This window comes from Manis pentadactyla, chromosome 16, assembly GCF_030020395.1.
Source record: "Manis pentadactyla isolate mManPen7 chromosome 16, mManPen7.hap1, whole genome shotgun sequence".
NCBI classification, from domain to species: domain Eukaryota; kingdom Metazoa; phylum Chordata; class Mammalia; order Pholidota; family Manidae; genus Manis; species Manis pentadactyla.
In genome coordinates, this window is record NC_080034.1 from 9,321,940 (window position 1) to 9,337,857 (window position 15,918).

Below are 15,918 nucleotides of genomic sequence, written 5' to 3' on the forward strand. Positions count from 1 at the left end.
AATGGTATACCATTTTACATCCATCAGATACTCAGAATTTTAAAAGTCTACCAACATCAAGAGTTGGGGAGTATGTGGAGTAATAAACACCCTCACACAGCGCTGGGAGGAGTGAAAATCGGCACCCCTTTGGAAAGCAGTGTGGCATTAACTAGTAAAACTGAAGTTACGCGTCTCCTATGACAGCAATTTCCCTCATGGTAAATACTTGGAGAAACTGATACACCAGGAAATATGTTCAAGATTGTTCACAGAAGCTTAGTTCATAGTAGCTACAAGTCAGAAGTAATCCAAATCCAATCTACTATCTATCCAATAGTAGAATGGATAAGCAAGTTGTGCATATATTCAAATGAAATACACAGCATTGAAAATGAACAAAAATGGATTACTCTCACAAACAAAATCTTAAGTGAAAGAAGCAAGATACAAAGGAAAACACACTGTATGATTTCCCTTACATAGATTTCAATAACATAGGCTGAATAACATTAACAGGATGAAACATCTTTTATTTTGTGTGCATACATAGGTGGTAAAAGTCAGAGAGAAGGAACTCAGCACCAAAAAGGACAGGATGGTGATTACTTCTAAGTATCAGGGAGGGAACAGAAATTGGAAAAAAACACACAGAGGATTTTTGTGGTGTTGACAATTTTCTATTTCTTGATCTGGGTGATTGTTAAAGAGTATATGTTTTTAATCATTTATTTAAATGTGCATGTTTTGTGATTTTTCTTACTTTGATTATATATTTTATAATTAAGAAAAAAAACAAGGAAAAGGTGAAAAGAAAATAAACATGATGTTTTTGAGGAAGTACTAGCAAGTCAGGAAAATTAGTGTTTAGAGTACAAAAGGAGCTAAGACTGGAAAGGTAGTCAGATGTTTAGCATCTCAAAGCCTCTTGACGTGCTACACAATAAGATTATACAAAAATTTCTAAATAATGCCCATACTAAGCCTACAGCAAACATGTATGTCTAGACCATCCCCCCCAGCCTTCCAGGTTCACAGTAAACATCCCGGGAAGTGAGGCGAAGGAAGGAGAGAGAAACGGAGGAAAAGTGGGAGAGCGAGACTCCACATTAGTCTGAGACGACTCTCTAGTTCCTGATTCTGTGCCTCATGAGACCTGCCTATAATTCTTGTTCTTGGGTTCCTGGGGATATCCTGTATCATATATTTTTGTTTTATTTATATTTACATTTGGTGGTTTTCCTTACTAGCAGGAATTGTAACTGAGATAGAAAAATACAGGTAAACACTTCACCTATTAATTTAAAAAATGAAACAAAAACACAAGGATTATTGTGTTCCTTTTCTGATTATTAACATTTTAGGTAAAAATCAGGCTTTTTATTCATAACAAATTCTGAAGATACTCTAAAGATAGTAATACTCATTTAAATGCTCTACCATCACTTTTCTTTAACTTACCCTCAAAGCATGGTGTTCTTGTGCTAATAACAGTCTTAGTTCTTCGTGTAGTGTTATGACCTCCAGAAACTGTCCCCATAAAGCCATTAGAAGTGAACAAAGTTGTGCAAGATTCATATTTATAAGTTCAGCCAATTCATCAGGATTTTCTACTTTCTGAAATGACAAGAAACAATCTTCACTGCTTCCTGAGACTTGACATATCTAAATATATTATTGGGAATATTAACACAAAGGCAAATTTTTAGTTTTAAAAGAAAACGTGTTGTAGAAAGAAACCAACTAATCAATGGTATTTTTCTATTTGACAGTTACTGTAGCAATTTTCAACAACTTAATGGATATTTCATTATCTAAGATAATCTTCTTACTGAAATAATGTTAAATACAATTTAAAATTACAAACCAGGATTCTATAGAGTATTTTTAACTTCAAATACTGTTTTAAACAAAATATACACATCATGGAGAAAGTAATGAAATTTTTTGAAAGATAATCAAATCTTAAAATATTCTTCCCGCCAATCAGCTAAAGTACTTAAAAGATCTGTAACTCCTCAGAAAGGACTGAGATGCTTTCTAAAATATTAATCGCTTTTCCTTCACTCCTATGTTCCTGGGTTCTATTTTGTTTGTAGTTTTACAAAGTTGTCAAACACTCTTTTCTAGCAATTCATTCACCCACTATTTATTGATCACATTTTAAATGCGAGGGTACAGAGGTACAAAGATTCTACAAGTACAAAGATTAATATAAGAAGCTCACAGTCTAGTGAAGAAAGGCAGATGGAACAATTATACTATTATGCGTATTCTAATAGTGGTATTAAATTATTCCATTTATTTAAATATTTACCTAGACTGATGACAAAAGTTAAGAGCTCTGAATTGTACTATGAAATGTAGAATCTTCTAAAAGGCATTTGGCTTTCCTAAATTGATACAATAAAGATTTTTGAACAAAGAATGGTAAGACTATAAATGAGAATGACTGTTTCTCTTTTGCACAACCATTTTTATTTAATTTATGGAGGCAGCAATCATTTTCAGGCAGGTATCTTGTTGCAAAAATTTGTCTTCAATTACTAGTAACACTAGGAAATCTACCTTAATTATAAAGATAGATGCTGATCTCATTTCCCTATCCTAAAGAAGGTACAGGTAGTCGATTCAGAGTGAGGTTGAAAGCCACACCCATAATTTGATTTACCATCTATATACTAATGACTGCTAAATCTCTATCTCTGGATCACACCTCTCCTGAGTCCTAGACCTGCCAGATGACTGTACTTGGACATGAAAAGAAAACTGCTCCAGTTTAACATGTTCTGAACAGTACTAATTATTACCCCCACCCTTCCTTTCTTAAAAAAATAAAATTCCCAAATGTTGCTTATCATATGACACTCTTACTCTATTTATTTGTACTTCTTTTTGAAGTCTACCATATTCAGCATGCTTTTTCTTCCCTCACCCAAACCGAGCTTCCATTTATCTATCCTAACTTAGAGAACTTATAAGACAAAAAACTCAGCAAAATTAGTAAGAAGGGACTGCATCTTACTCACTTTTGTGACTTTAGTTACTGGTACCCAGTAGCCACTCAATAAATATTTACTGAATGATTAAATGAACAAAGAAGGAATTACAGGCTTCAGATGAGGAAAAAGCTCCCATAATTTATAGACAAACTCAGAAAACATTGACAAATCCCAGAATTAGGGGATGGAAGCTAAGAGAATCAACATATGATAAATATAAATACTTATTCATATTGATGTCATAATACTGATTGCATAATAAATCTACAGATGTGTTTTGCCCCAGATAATACTTAATAAATGTATTAGAAATGAAGCTAACAAGTTTTTTATGTCTCCCTTAAGAACCCAGAGAAGATTAATATTCACACTCAAGCTGAAACCAGCCGTATTGTTCCAAAAATGGTTTTAAATGGAATTTAGAAAAAGAAGACTTGGATAAGCATTTGACAGTATTAACTAGCATTGCATAAGGCACAGAACACTATTTCTAGTACAGCTGACCCTTGAACAACAAGGATTTGAAGTGCACAGGTCCACTTCTTTGAAAATTTTTTCAAGAAATACATTAGAAAACTTTTTTGAGATTCACAATTTGAAAAAACATTTTTTCTCTAGCTTTTCTGTAAGAATATAGTATATAATATATGTAACACACAAAATATGTGTCAACTGACTGTTATCAGTAAGGTTTCCGGTCAGTAGCTAGTCTATTAGTAGTTAAGTTTTGGGAGAGTCAAAAGTTATATATGGATTTCAACTGCTCCCCAAACCCCCACATTGTTCAAGTGTCAACAATGTAATCTACACACAGATAGAAACGATTCTTTTGGCCTTATCACAGGCTGAAAAGTACACACATTGTTTTCCTGACAGCAAGGTTACCTAGATACCTTGTAATTACTATTTCTCAAGGATAATGGCACCAAGGTTCTGAGAGAGGACTTTGGTATTTTCATTACTGGGAAAACATACCTTCAAGTATAAATAAATTACTTCTTTGGTTTATGTAAATGTTTATAAGAAGTCTCAAAGTAAAATATTTTTTATTTTAAAAAGCATATTAGAATTAAGTTTGAAAAAATCTTTTATATGTATAAATGTATAAATAAGACTTACATTTGTATATACTTTCAAACATTATATTGTTTTATATGGATATATACTTTTTCACAACATTCACTAATCTTGTTTTATTACAAAATATTGCTTACTTTAACAGACTTGGAAAGTAGGAGAAAGCAAAAAAAGAAAAGATGATATTAGTGTATGTATTCAAGTTTTTCTTCAGTTATGCACATAGAGAAAAGGCTAGAATCATGCCATTTTCACTGAATAACACAATTTGAGCGTTTTCCTACCTCATCAAACATTTGCTGAAAGCACCAATTTTAAGACTGTACAACTTTTTTAGACTATGAGTACCCCATAATTTGTTTAACTATTCTCCTACACTGGGTATTTTTTGGTTAACATCTTTACAATATTATAAATTACAATGTAAATGAATCTTGATTGTTTATCTGGTATGGATTGAGAAGAAATACTCTTTTTGGCTTTGGATGTATACTGCCAAACTAATCTCTGAAAAAGGTCTACCAGGAATGGAAATCTGTATCTCACCACATCTCAAAGAGCATTGCACTGTACATTATACAATTTAACACCAACAATCTAGGGTTTTAACGTGAAATTGTATTACTCTTAAATTGAGTACAAATGGACACAGAGCAAAGGATAAAACTTTTTCTTTATCATCTCAGCCTTCATGCCACTCTTTTATTATCATTAACAATTTTGAGTGTCACACACATACACACATGTATATAATATATATATTCTACATACACATGTGTGTACAGTATATATATATATACACACACATATGTGGAATATATATATTACATATTAATGTATATAGATCCTTTCAAATATTTTATATATAATCATGTAAATAACAAATACAACACAGGTTTATTTTTAAAATAATACATAAAATCATGTTCATATTTTTTTCTCTGATTTGTTTTTTTCAATAATATATGCTAAATAGCTTTTCAGCATGGAAATGGTACCTGGCATTATGTATCAGTAAATGTATCTTGAACTAAGGAATTCATGTCAATGTATAGAAATTTACCTAATTATTTTCAATGGCTACATGGGAATTTATAATAATTAAATGCTATAAATCTTTATATTCAGGTTTGTGCACATATATTAGCACTTTTGTGGAAGAGATTTCTAAATAAAAATTCCTATGGGGGAGGAAATGTGTATTTAATAAATGTTTTAAAATAGACTGATGAATTGACCTCTAAAAATGTACCAATTTCCACAATCACCAATGGTGAATGAAGATACTAGTTTTCACACACCCTTATCAACAATGCAGGTTAGCAGTCACTATCTTTTTTCCAAATTTCCTGGGCAAAAAGACCTCTTTATTGTTTAAACCTGCATTTCTCTAATCAGTAAGATTTAGTGTCATTTCAGTAGCTAACCTGTTCTGCTAAGACTTGCTTACTTGTACACTGCCTCTATGCATATCCCTTTTTCACAAGTGTTTTGAAACTGACACATTGTTCTTTATATATTGTTAGTATCAATCAATTGCCAGTTTTAAAGACTGCAAATATTTTCTTCCAATCTATTACTTGCTTTCAATTTTATAGTGTATTTTGTTTTTAAGAAGTTTCAGATCTTGAATATCTTATTTTGTGTTTTACTGTTACTCTGAAGAAATTATTTCATATCTCAAGATCAGACTGCTTATATGCACATGTACATGTAATTTTTTTCCTCTAACTTTTTGGGATATTTAACTGTTGAGTCTATTTAGAATTTTTTTCCATAGCATGGTATAAAGAGCTAATTTTATCACACCATTTATAAAACCTAACATTCAGTTTTTAAACATATTAGTGATTATTTAGTGCTATTTATTTCCATTGATTTGTCTTTCTGTTCTAGAGAAGCCCTACTCTATTTCCATTATTGTAGTTTTATGTATATTTTAGCAGCCAGTTGGGAAAGTTCCTCAACATTAATATTATTTTTCATGAGTTGTTCATCATTCTTATCTTTCTTAAAGTGATATTTAAACTGAGTAAAATTTTTAAATTTCCACTTGGATTTTGATATGAATGCATTAATGTCATTAACTTGAGAAAAACTGGTATTTTTCATTGACTAGGAAAATCATATGTTTAGTCATTCAAATTTTCTTAAATATCTCAGTGACACACTGTATAGGTTTTTTCATATTCATCACACACATCTTATTATTTCTAAGTGTCTAATGTTCTTTTGGGCAACTATTACAATGACATTAGTGATTTTTTTTTTAAAGAAAATACTTATCTTAATTGAACCATGGAGAAAGCCTCTGGGATGGCATACAGAATTACTTGTGCATCCTTCATATGTATAATTTTACAAGGATAAGATAAATATCTTTCCCAAAGGGGGTTTAGTCCTCATTCAAATTTACATACAGAAATACATCCCAAAGCCAAATATATATTTTTGTTTGATTCATGTTTCTGATTTCTTCCATTATTGTGGCTGAGAGTGAAATACATAGTGATATTCTTAAAATAGTCAAAACATTTAGTTACATGGCAAAGAAAAAAAAGGAAAAAGAAAAAACTATTCAGTTTAATTATAAGAATGAACTGGTAGAAAAAAGGTCTGAGACACAACAAATTTTCAATTCTAAAAAACATCATTTTACAAAAATGTTAAGTTTAAATGATGTTTAAAAAAGTCCAGAAATTCTTTGAAAGAACAGAAGAAAATACACACTTTTAATCAGTTTATTGTCTTTGCTATTGCATTTATATGTAGAATAATGTACATTTTAAAGATAAGTTAATTTCATGCTGAAATTAAATTTAAATGTCTCTGATTAACTACGTTGTGGTTCTACAATGATCAACCACTTTATCTTTGCATTTGAGGAAGAATAAATAATTATTAAATTTTCTTAGACAAAATATTTAGAACAGGAAGCAGAATCCAAATAACTTGATAAAAGGAATCAAAAGTCCAAAAAGTACCTTAACTTCTTCACACAGTTCAGCAAGTCGAGCTTCTATATCCATTTCCTCTGAAAGGAGCAAAGAGTAATTAAAGAAAATATTTCAATGTTAGATCTGAAAACAATGTTGAAATTACATAAATAAATTACCTTTAAAAAACTAGAATGTTGAGAAATATCTGGGCCACATTAAATGAATTAAATTTCAATGTAATATATTCTCAAACTCATTAATCATGTAGGTAATGTGATGAATTATTATTAAATTCTATGTTCTGATTATTAAACAGAGTGTTTCCGTTCTCATGAGAAGCTAACACTGTCAAGGAAATACTGAATATGTATATACCTAAGGTAACTTGTACAACTGTCTCACAGAAAAGACAAAGTATGTAATTATGTTTTAGTGCATTTCTTATAAATCCCAGTAAAGCTTAGTATTTTGTTATATGTGTATATTTTGCTTTTTATAAAAGCTATTCCTAAAATTTGAGTCAAATCAATTTTTACAACCAAAATATACATAGAGTATAAGCTAATTAATGCAAATGATTGACAAAAACTTTTTGAACAAAAGGTTTCTAATTTAGTTTAATAAATTCAGTTTTCTGTAAGATAGTCCAAAACTGAGGCAAATTTTTCCATACAATCCTAATTTATTTAGTGTATTCATAACCATTGATAAATTTTACAGAATACTTTATAACTAGAATGGTAATATTAACAAGGGAATACAGAAATTAATAGAATAGAAAGAATTATTATTTTTTGCAGGGAAGGAGTTTCATTAAGGCTCGAAATACCATGGTTAGATATATTTTTAAATCAGAAATCAAAATAAAATGAATTGTCCTAAAAAAAAGTAATAGCATAATTTGTGATCACACAAAATTCCATAATTTTACTGCTGAAATAGTTTAACTGATTATTCTCACACAAAGGCAAGAATACATTCTATGACATCCCTGAATTCATTCATCAGCTCACTACTATCTCATAAGGTAGACAGTTTACTCCTTGATAAAAAGAATGATAAATACTTAAATTTCATAAAATAATTAGTTACAATTATATGGTAAACACTACCAAGCTATGATGTGAACAACAAATACTCTGTTGTTACCTAAAATACAGTATGACACATACGTATTTTATAAACCAAAAATTTTGTAACATTAAATTTAGATACTATTATGTACCAAGAAATAGATAAAATCGGGTCAAATTTGACAAATTCAGTCAACCTATTCATAACTGAAGAAATTTCCTAAGATTTCAAAAATCATTTCACTGTCAGATAAATCAGTGGCTTCTAATATCGACTTCCAAAATTAAGAAATCAGCAGCAGACCCCGTATTAAAATTATAAACTTCCATGTGGATTGAAAGAAGGAAATCAGTAAAATTAGTTTTAGTAGGTTACATATCCTACCTATGAATTTTTAAAAATGAAAATAAGCTTTTTAAAGTTTTGAGTTTTGATACATTTTTTAAATCTTTACATATAAAAGCCTAATGCATATACTGGTACATTTTGTGTTATGGGCTAGTGAAAGCCACTGAAGTTTATACTTCAATGAACAACATTTTAAAGAATGTTTTAAAAGCAAAACTTCAAAATCTCTGAGTTGAAATAATTTCTAGATCATTTAGAATTCTTAAATGAGTTTAAGACTCTACCCTTAATTACTTTTTCTTTTTCAGTTGACATATATATTTTTACACAATTTTATAGCAATGTATAAGTATGATCATTATCTTATATAAATTCCTTTTTTTTTTTTACTTGGATCCTTTTGCTTATCCAAGATTATAGTCCAGAACGTCTCCTTGCATATTTTTCATATATGGCTGAGTTTTGGAGTCACTGTTTTACAAAAGTGGGGTTGTATTTTACACACTTGGCTGCAATTTGCTTTTTTCTCTTAGCAATACTCCATGGAAATCTGGTATGTAGCCCTAAAGCATTTTCTGAAATGGCTACATAATACTCCTTGGTGTAGGTGCCTCATAATGTCTTCCAGATTCTACTTTTTGCCAAACGACAGGCATTTATCTCTGATTTCAGTGTTTTGCCACCAAGAACACTACCACCACCAACTTGCTTATACATACACCTTCATATACTAGTACTCTTCTTTCTCTGATACAGGTTAACAAAACTGGGGTTACTACGTCAGAGCTAGAAGTATTTTAAATTTCTTTTCTAAATCCATCCATCCATTCATATATTCATTCATTCAGCAGATATTTGTAACCTAGCTCAGAAAATGTCAATACAATGCTAGATATTAAGGATAAAAGGTAGCTCAATAACGGTTTATTTAACTGACTTTATTATGCTTTCATTTTCAAGTCTTTTCCCATTCAGCGAAAAATCAGGCCCTTCTTTCTAGAGGCCTTGTTATGTTATGTAGCATTCTGTAAAGTCATCTAGAATGCTCACATATAAACTGATAGGCTGGCAATACAATAGTTTAAATTAAAAGTGTGTCTATATTGCTACAACTAAAACATGTCACGAATGACCACAATTTCCTATTATGAATTCTTTTAGTTACTTTATATGAATATAAAATTATATTCCAAAATCATGACAATAAATAAATGTTCAACCTTTCTTTTTCCCTTCCTGACAAGAATATCAGTTTCTCTTTTTACAGTGTTAGTGAAAAGGGATCCAGCCCAAGTATTTCTGATCTAGTTTTCATCTGAGAAATGTTGAAAAAGATTTTGCCTCCTTAATTTCCTTTTGTTCATACTTCTGAAAACTGGGAAACGTTGTGTTTTTATTTATTTTTTCATTTCTACAGCTTTTTGTAACTTTTGAAGAATATAATTGTTGATGGTATTACAATACCATCACACAAAACAAAAACTTTCAATATACTTAAAGAAAGAGTAAATTAAGCACTACTGCTATTCAGTAACAAAAGTCTGGAATACATAGGGAAATACATCCATAAATAATATCAGAGTATTGCCTTTGAAATATGTAACATATCTGGACAGTAATAATTTGAAATTATCTTGCTTTTTAAATTTAGAATAAAAAAATGCAAATTGACTGAAAAAACAAAACCAGATACTGAAGATATTTCTCTTCTTTACTTCTGTAATGCATGAAAGTAGCTTCAGTTTTTAAACCACATTTGATTATCATTAGCACTAACTAAATAAAGATAAACTGTTTTTTAACAAATTTAAGGCAATATCATTAAACCAACAAGTTCTGGCAATAAACATGGTTTCCAAAAAGTGCTCTTTGTAGGAACTCTAAAAAGAATACGGAAAAAAGCCAAAGAAATCTTTGCATTTACCATTTCCAGTTTTAAATAAAAACTTTAATTAATTAAGAAATTAACCAAAGCTCATCTAAAAACCAAATCGATTCTAAAAGTAGGTTCTTAATTAAGGGTGGTAGGAACATATTATGTTAATCAATATATATTTATGAAATTTGACACTAATTTAAAGCAAAATTTTATACTAATCCAAAGGGATTATTCACTTAACCTATTTGTTAACGTACCTAGGCAGGTGTCTCTCTGGCTTCGCGGCTGCTTTCTTCTGAAAAGGCGCTCAGAAAGGGCCTGCATGTTGGCCTTGGCTAGTTACAAGGATTGCACACAGTGCTAGTTACTATATTCCTTTTACAATAAAATTTATTAGAATTTTCCAACTTGTTATTAGTAGACTTAGTATTAATCTAATAGTGAAGTTAGATTAGAACACTAAAGCAGAATCTTTCAGTTAGTGATTTAGCTTATTAGAATTACAAATGATGTACATTCGAGTTTATATTACTTTGTTCTCTTTTCTATTTAAATGTATAAGCCATTCAACATGCCAGTATTGTTTTTCTGTTCTAAATTCTTGGACTCAGAATTTTAGAGCTGGCAAGGATCTTGGAGGTCAGCTAGGTCAACCCCGTTTTCACAAGTATAGATACAGGGGCTTGGAAAGGTTGTGTGACTTGCCAAAGTCTACATTCCAGAACTCGTGACTCCCATTTTCAGTAAGAGCTCCTTGCACCAAACCAGTATTTAACTATATGTCATCAAAAAATGTACATCATTCACCTAGGAGAAAAGAAAAAGGCCCAAGTAGAAAGGAACTCAAGGTACTATTTTAAAAGAGGGAACAGAGTTTAGATACATTTATCAAAGCATGGTAGAGTTAAAGACTTTTAAATATATACTTATTTAAAAACTTAAGAAGAGTGCTAAACAGTAGAAGGATAATACATCCTCTAATCAAGAACTACTTTATATCCACTTATTAAAGCTGGTGAACATAATGGGTGTTTAGTCAACAGTGTTTTGTGGGAATATTACCTAGTGTCTATAATTTGCTAGAATAAAAATAAATAATGTTAACAATTCAGAAAGTGCAATAGTTCTATTATGAATAGTTAATGTTTTTAGATGTTCTCCCAGGAGATGCATTCAAGAATAAACTAAAATCCACAATAAATAGAAAATAAAATTAAAAAGTTTTAATAATATAAAATATTACCAATAAATATGTATTAAAAATGAGTCTTGATTTAAAAAAATCTCCAAGAAACTGCTATAAGCTAAGTAACAACAAAATGTCAAAACCTGTACTGTGTTATTCCATTCATTCATTCAACAAATATATTTTGAGTAAATACTATGTGTAAGGCACTAATAATTTTATTCTATTGCTATAATTATAGCAATAATTAATTATTTTTTATTTTTTGCTTTAGAATTTTGATACAATATTTTAAGCAAATAATGGAATAAAGTTGAGATTCATTTAGTAAATGTCTTCCGAAATTAAAAAATAAGGCTTTTAACTAATGATATTTTCTATATTATATTTATAAACCCATCCTTTAACAGTATTGATGCACAATCAATACTGTTAAAGACTATATTATATCTATAAACCCATCCAAATCTATAAAAGTCATCCTTACCTGAGAGAAAATTAAACACCTTAAAAATAAATGAATTGAATTACCATGCTGAAGTGAAATTATTAACAAAGTGCTAATACTGTTTAGTTATTTAAAATAAGTCTTTGAAGAGATCCTTCTTTAATTACTAGTTATAAATTTTACCAATAAGCATTAATTCCTTTTAGAGAGAATTTTCTCTAAGTTAAAATGTGGTTAATATGTTTTTCATTAGCAAATATTACATGCTAGATCTATCTGAAAATTATATACAATGGATATCTTCCCTATGCAGGCATTACAGGCCCATCTCATAAATGGCTCTCTGCATTAAAACCACAAGACGGCCTGTCTCCCTGGGTAAATCTCCCTTGTTCATTCCAATGCTGAACTCATTACTTATTAAGAGAAAAGGGGATGTGAAAGCTCTTTAAAGACATATACCCCATTGTTCCCTCAAGCACGTCACATAGTGGGTGCTCATATAAAGTCCAAGGAAATGACATCATTAAGAAGTATTACTCCTAAAGTTCATCTTTCCTTCCTGACTCATGCACCACATTGGTTTCCCTGCAATCTCCCTATCTTCTGAATGGAAACCATTTTGTAGAGATTGTCCCAAAGCTAAGAAGTAACAGAAATGACTGTGAACATGCATTCTTAAGCACCACAAGTTAACGCCTCCATGAATTCTACTATAACATTCAACATTGAAACATTAACAAATTTTCTCCTAGAAATACGATTACACATGGCTTCTAACTTTCACACCACTAATTTTTATAACACTACTTTTTAGGCATGTGGTATTATCCTTCATTAATATTGTGGTTAAATAGTTTGTGACCTGTTCACTGAATCTAAATTAACCAAAATTTATAATATAATTATTCTAAGAAAATGTGTGTGAGTTTCAAATAACTAAATTAAAAATGATATGGAGGGGCAGAAGATGGCGGCGTGAGTAGAGCAGCGGAAATCTCCTCCCAAAACAACATATATCTATGAAAATATAACAAAGACAACCCTTCCTAGAATAAAGACCAGAGGACACAGGACAATATCCAGACCACATCCGCACCTGAGAGAACCCAGCGCCTCGCGAAGGGGGTAAGATACAAGCCCCGGCCCCGCGGGAGCCGAGCGCCCCTCCCCCCAGCTCCCGGCGGGAGAAGAGCAGGCAGAGCGGGAGGGAGATGGAGCCCAGAACTGCCGAACACCCAGCCCCCGCCATCTGGGCCAGAGTGCAGGGCGCTCGATACTAGGAAAACAGGGCAGCAAGAACAGTGAGCGGGCACTGGAGGCTGGGCGACAGAGGGCATAAGAAAAGCGCGCGATCATTTTTTTTTGCTTTTTTGCTGTTTTGTCTCAGCAAGCGCTTTTTGGAAGTCTTAAAGGGATAGGGACCCCAATACTAGGGAAACAGGGCAGCAAGACCACTGAGCAGAGGCCTGAGGCTGGCACCGCAGAATAAAGAAAAACGAAAGACCACCTTTTTTTTTTTAATTAAAAACATTTTTTTTTTTTTAAATTAAAAAAATTTTTTTTTTCTTTTTTTTTGGTGGGCGTTGTTTTGTTTTGGCGGGTGCTTTTTGGAAGTCTTAAAGGGGTAGGGCGGGTCACTTAATCCAGAGGTAGGGAATCCGGGATCTCTGGGCACCCTAACCCCTGGGCTGCAGGGAGCAGGGAGGCCCCTTACGGAGATAAATAGCCTCCCAGCCGCTCCTGCTCCAACGCGACTCCACCATTTTGGAGTAGCTGCCCGAGCCAGGCCACGCCCACAGCAACAGCGGAGATTAACTCCATAGCAGCCGGGCAGGAAGCAGAAACCCTGTCTGCGCACAGCTGCGCAGCACAAGCCACTAGAGGCCGCTGTTCTCCCAGGAGAGGAGGGCCACAAACCAACAAGAAAGGAAGTCCTTCCAGCCGTCACTCCTCCCAGTTCTGCAGACTATTCCTATCACCATGAAAAGGCAAAGCTACAGGCAGACAAAGATCACAGAGACAACACCAGAGAAGGAGACAGACCTAACCAGTCTTCCTGAAAAAGAATTCAAAATAAGAATCATAAACATGCTGACAGAGATGCAGAGAAATACGCAAGAGAAATGGGATGAAGTCCGGAAGGAGATCACAGATGCCAGAAAGGAGATCGCAGAAATGAAACAAACTCTGGAAGGGTTTATAAGCAGAATGGATAGAATGCAAGAGGCCATTGATGGAACTGAAATCAGAGAACAGGAACGCATAGAAGCTGACATAGAGAGAGACAAAAGGATCTCCAGGAATGAAACAATATTAAGAGAACTGTGTGACCAATCCAAAAGGAACAATATCCGTATTATAGGGGTCCCAGAAGAAGAGAGAGGAAAAGAGATGGAAAGTATCTTAGAAGAAATAATTGCTGAAAACTTCCCCACACTGGGGGAGGAAGTAATCGAACAGACCACGGAAATACACAGAACCCCCAACAGAAAGGATCCAAGAAGGGCAACACCAAGACACATAATAACTAAAATGGCAAAGATCAAGGACAAGGAAAGAGTGTTAAAGGCAGCTAGAGAGAAAAAGGTCACCTATAAAGGGAAACCCATCAGGCTAACGTCAGATTTCTCAACAGAAACCCTACAGGCCAGAAGAGAATGGCATGATATATTTAATACAATGAAACAGAAGGGCCTTGAACCAAGGATACTGTATCCAGCACGACTATCATTCAAATATGACGGTGGGATTAAACAATTCCCAGACAAACAAAAGCTGAGGGAATTTGCTTTCCAAAAACCACCTCTACAGAACATCTTACAGGGACTGCTCTAGATGGGAGCACTCCTAGAAAGAGCACAGCACAAAACACCCAACATATGAAGAATCGAGGAGGAGGAACAAGAAGGGAGAGAAGAAAAGAATCTCCAGATAGTGTATATAACAGCTCAATAAGCGAGCTAAGTTAGGCAGTAAGATACTAAAGAGGCTAACCTTGAACCTTTGGTAACCACGAATTTAAAGCCTGCAATGGCAATAAGTACATATCTTTCAATAGTCACCCTAAATGTTAATGGGTTGAATGCACCAATCAAAAGACACAGAGTAACAGAATGGATAAAAAAGCAAGACCCATCTATATGCTGCTTACAAGAAACTCACCTCAAACCCAAAGACATATACAGACTAAAAGTCAAGGGATGGAAAAACATATTTCAAGCAAACAACAGTGAGAAGAAAGCAGGGGTTGCAGTACTAATATCAGACAAAATAGACTTCAAAACAAAGAAAGTAACAAGAGATAAAGAAGGACACTACATAATGATAAAGGGCTCAGTCCAACAAGAGGATATAACCATTCTAAATATATATGCACCCAACACAGGAGCACCAGCATATGTGAAACAAATACTAACAGAACTAAAGGGGGATATAGACTGCAATGCATTCATTCTAGGAGACTTCAACACACCACTCACCCCAAAGGATAGATCCACTGGGCAGAAAATAAGTAAGGACACGGAAGCACTGAACAACACAGTAGAGCAGATGGACCTAATAGACATCTATAGAACTCTACATCCAAAAGCAGCGGGATATACATTCTTCTCAAGTGCACATGGAACATTCTCCAGAATAGACCACATACTAGGCCACAAAAAGAGCCTCAGAAAATTCCAAAAGATTGAAATCCTACCAACCAACTTTTCAGACCACAAAGGCATAAAACTAGAAATAAACTGTACAAAGAAAGCAAAGAGGCTCACAAACACATGGAGGCTTAACAACACGCTCCTAAATAATCAACGGATCAATGACCAAATCAAAATGGAGATCCAGCAATATATGGAAACAAATGACAACAACAACACTAAGCCCCAACTTCTGTGGGACACAGCAAAAGCAGTCTTAAGAGGAAAGTATATAGCAATCCAAGCATATTTAAAAAAGGAAGAGCAATCCCAAATGAATGGTCTAATGTC

The 15,918-nt window shown here is 32.9% G+C and overlaps 1 protein-coding gene across 19 annotated transcripts in view; it reads right to left on the bottom strand.

Moving 5' to 3' along the window:
* The window catches only part of FAM135A (family with sequence similarity 135 member A), a 105,596-nt gene that overhangs the window by 39,433 nt on the left and 50,245 nt on the right, over positions 1–15,918 (bottom strand). For 13 of the 19 annotated variants that reach the window (XM_057494020.1, XM_057494019.1, XM_036916221.2 and 10 more), the window contains 3 exons: positions 10,556–10,633; positions 7,043–7,092; positions 1,441–1,596 (listed from right to left, as the gene is read on the bottom strand). In XM_057494020.1, coding sequence (XP_057350003.1) covers positions 1,441–1,596; positions 7,043–7,092; positions 10,556–10,633 — 284 coding nt within the window. Of the gene's footprint in view, positions 1–1,440; positions 1,597–7,042; positions 7,093–10,555; positions 10,634–15,918 lie in introns of those variants that run through there. The other 6 variants (XM_036916225.2, XM_036916227.2, XM_036916232.2 and 3 more) reach the window with 2 other exon arrangements.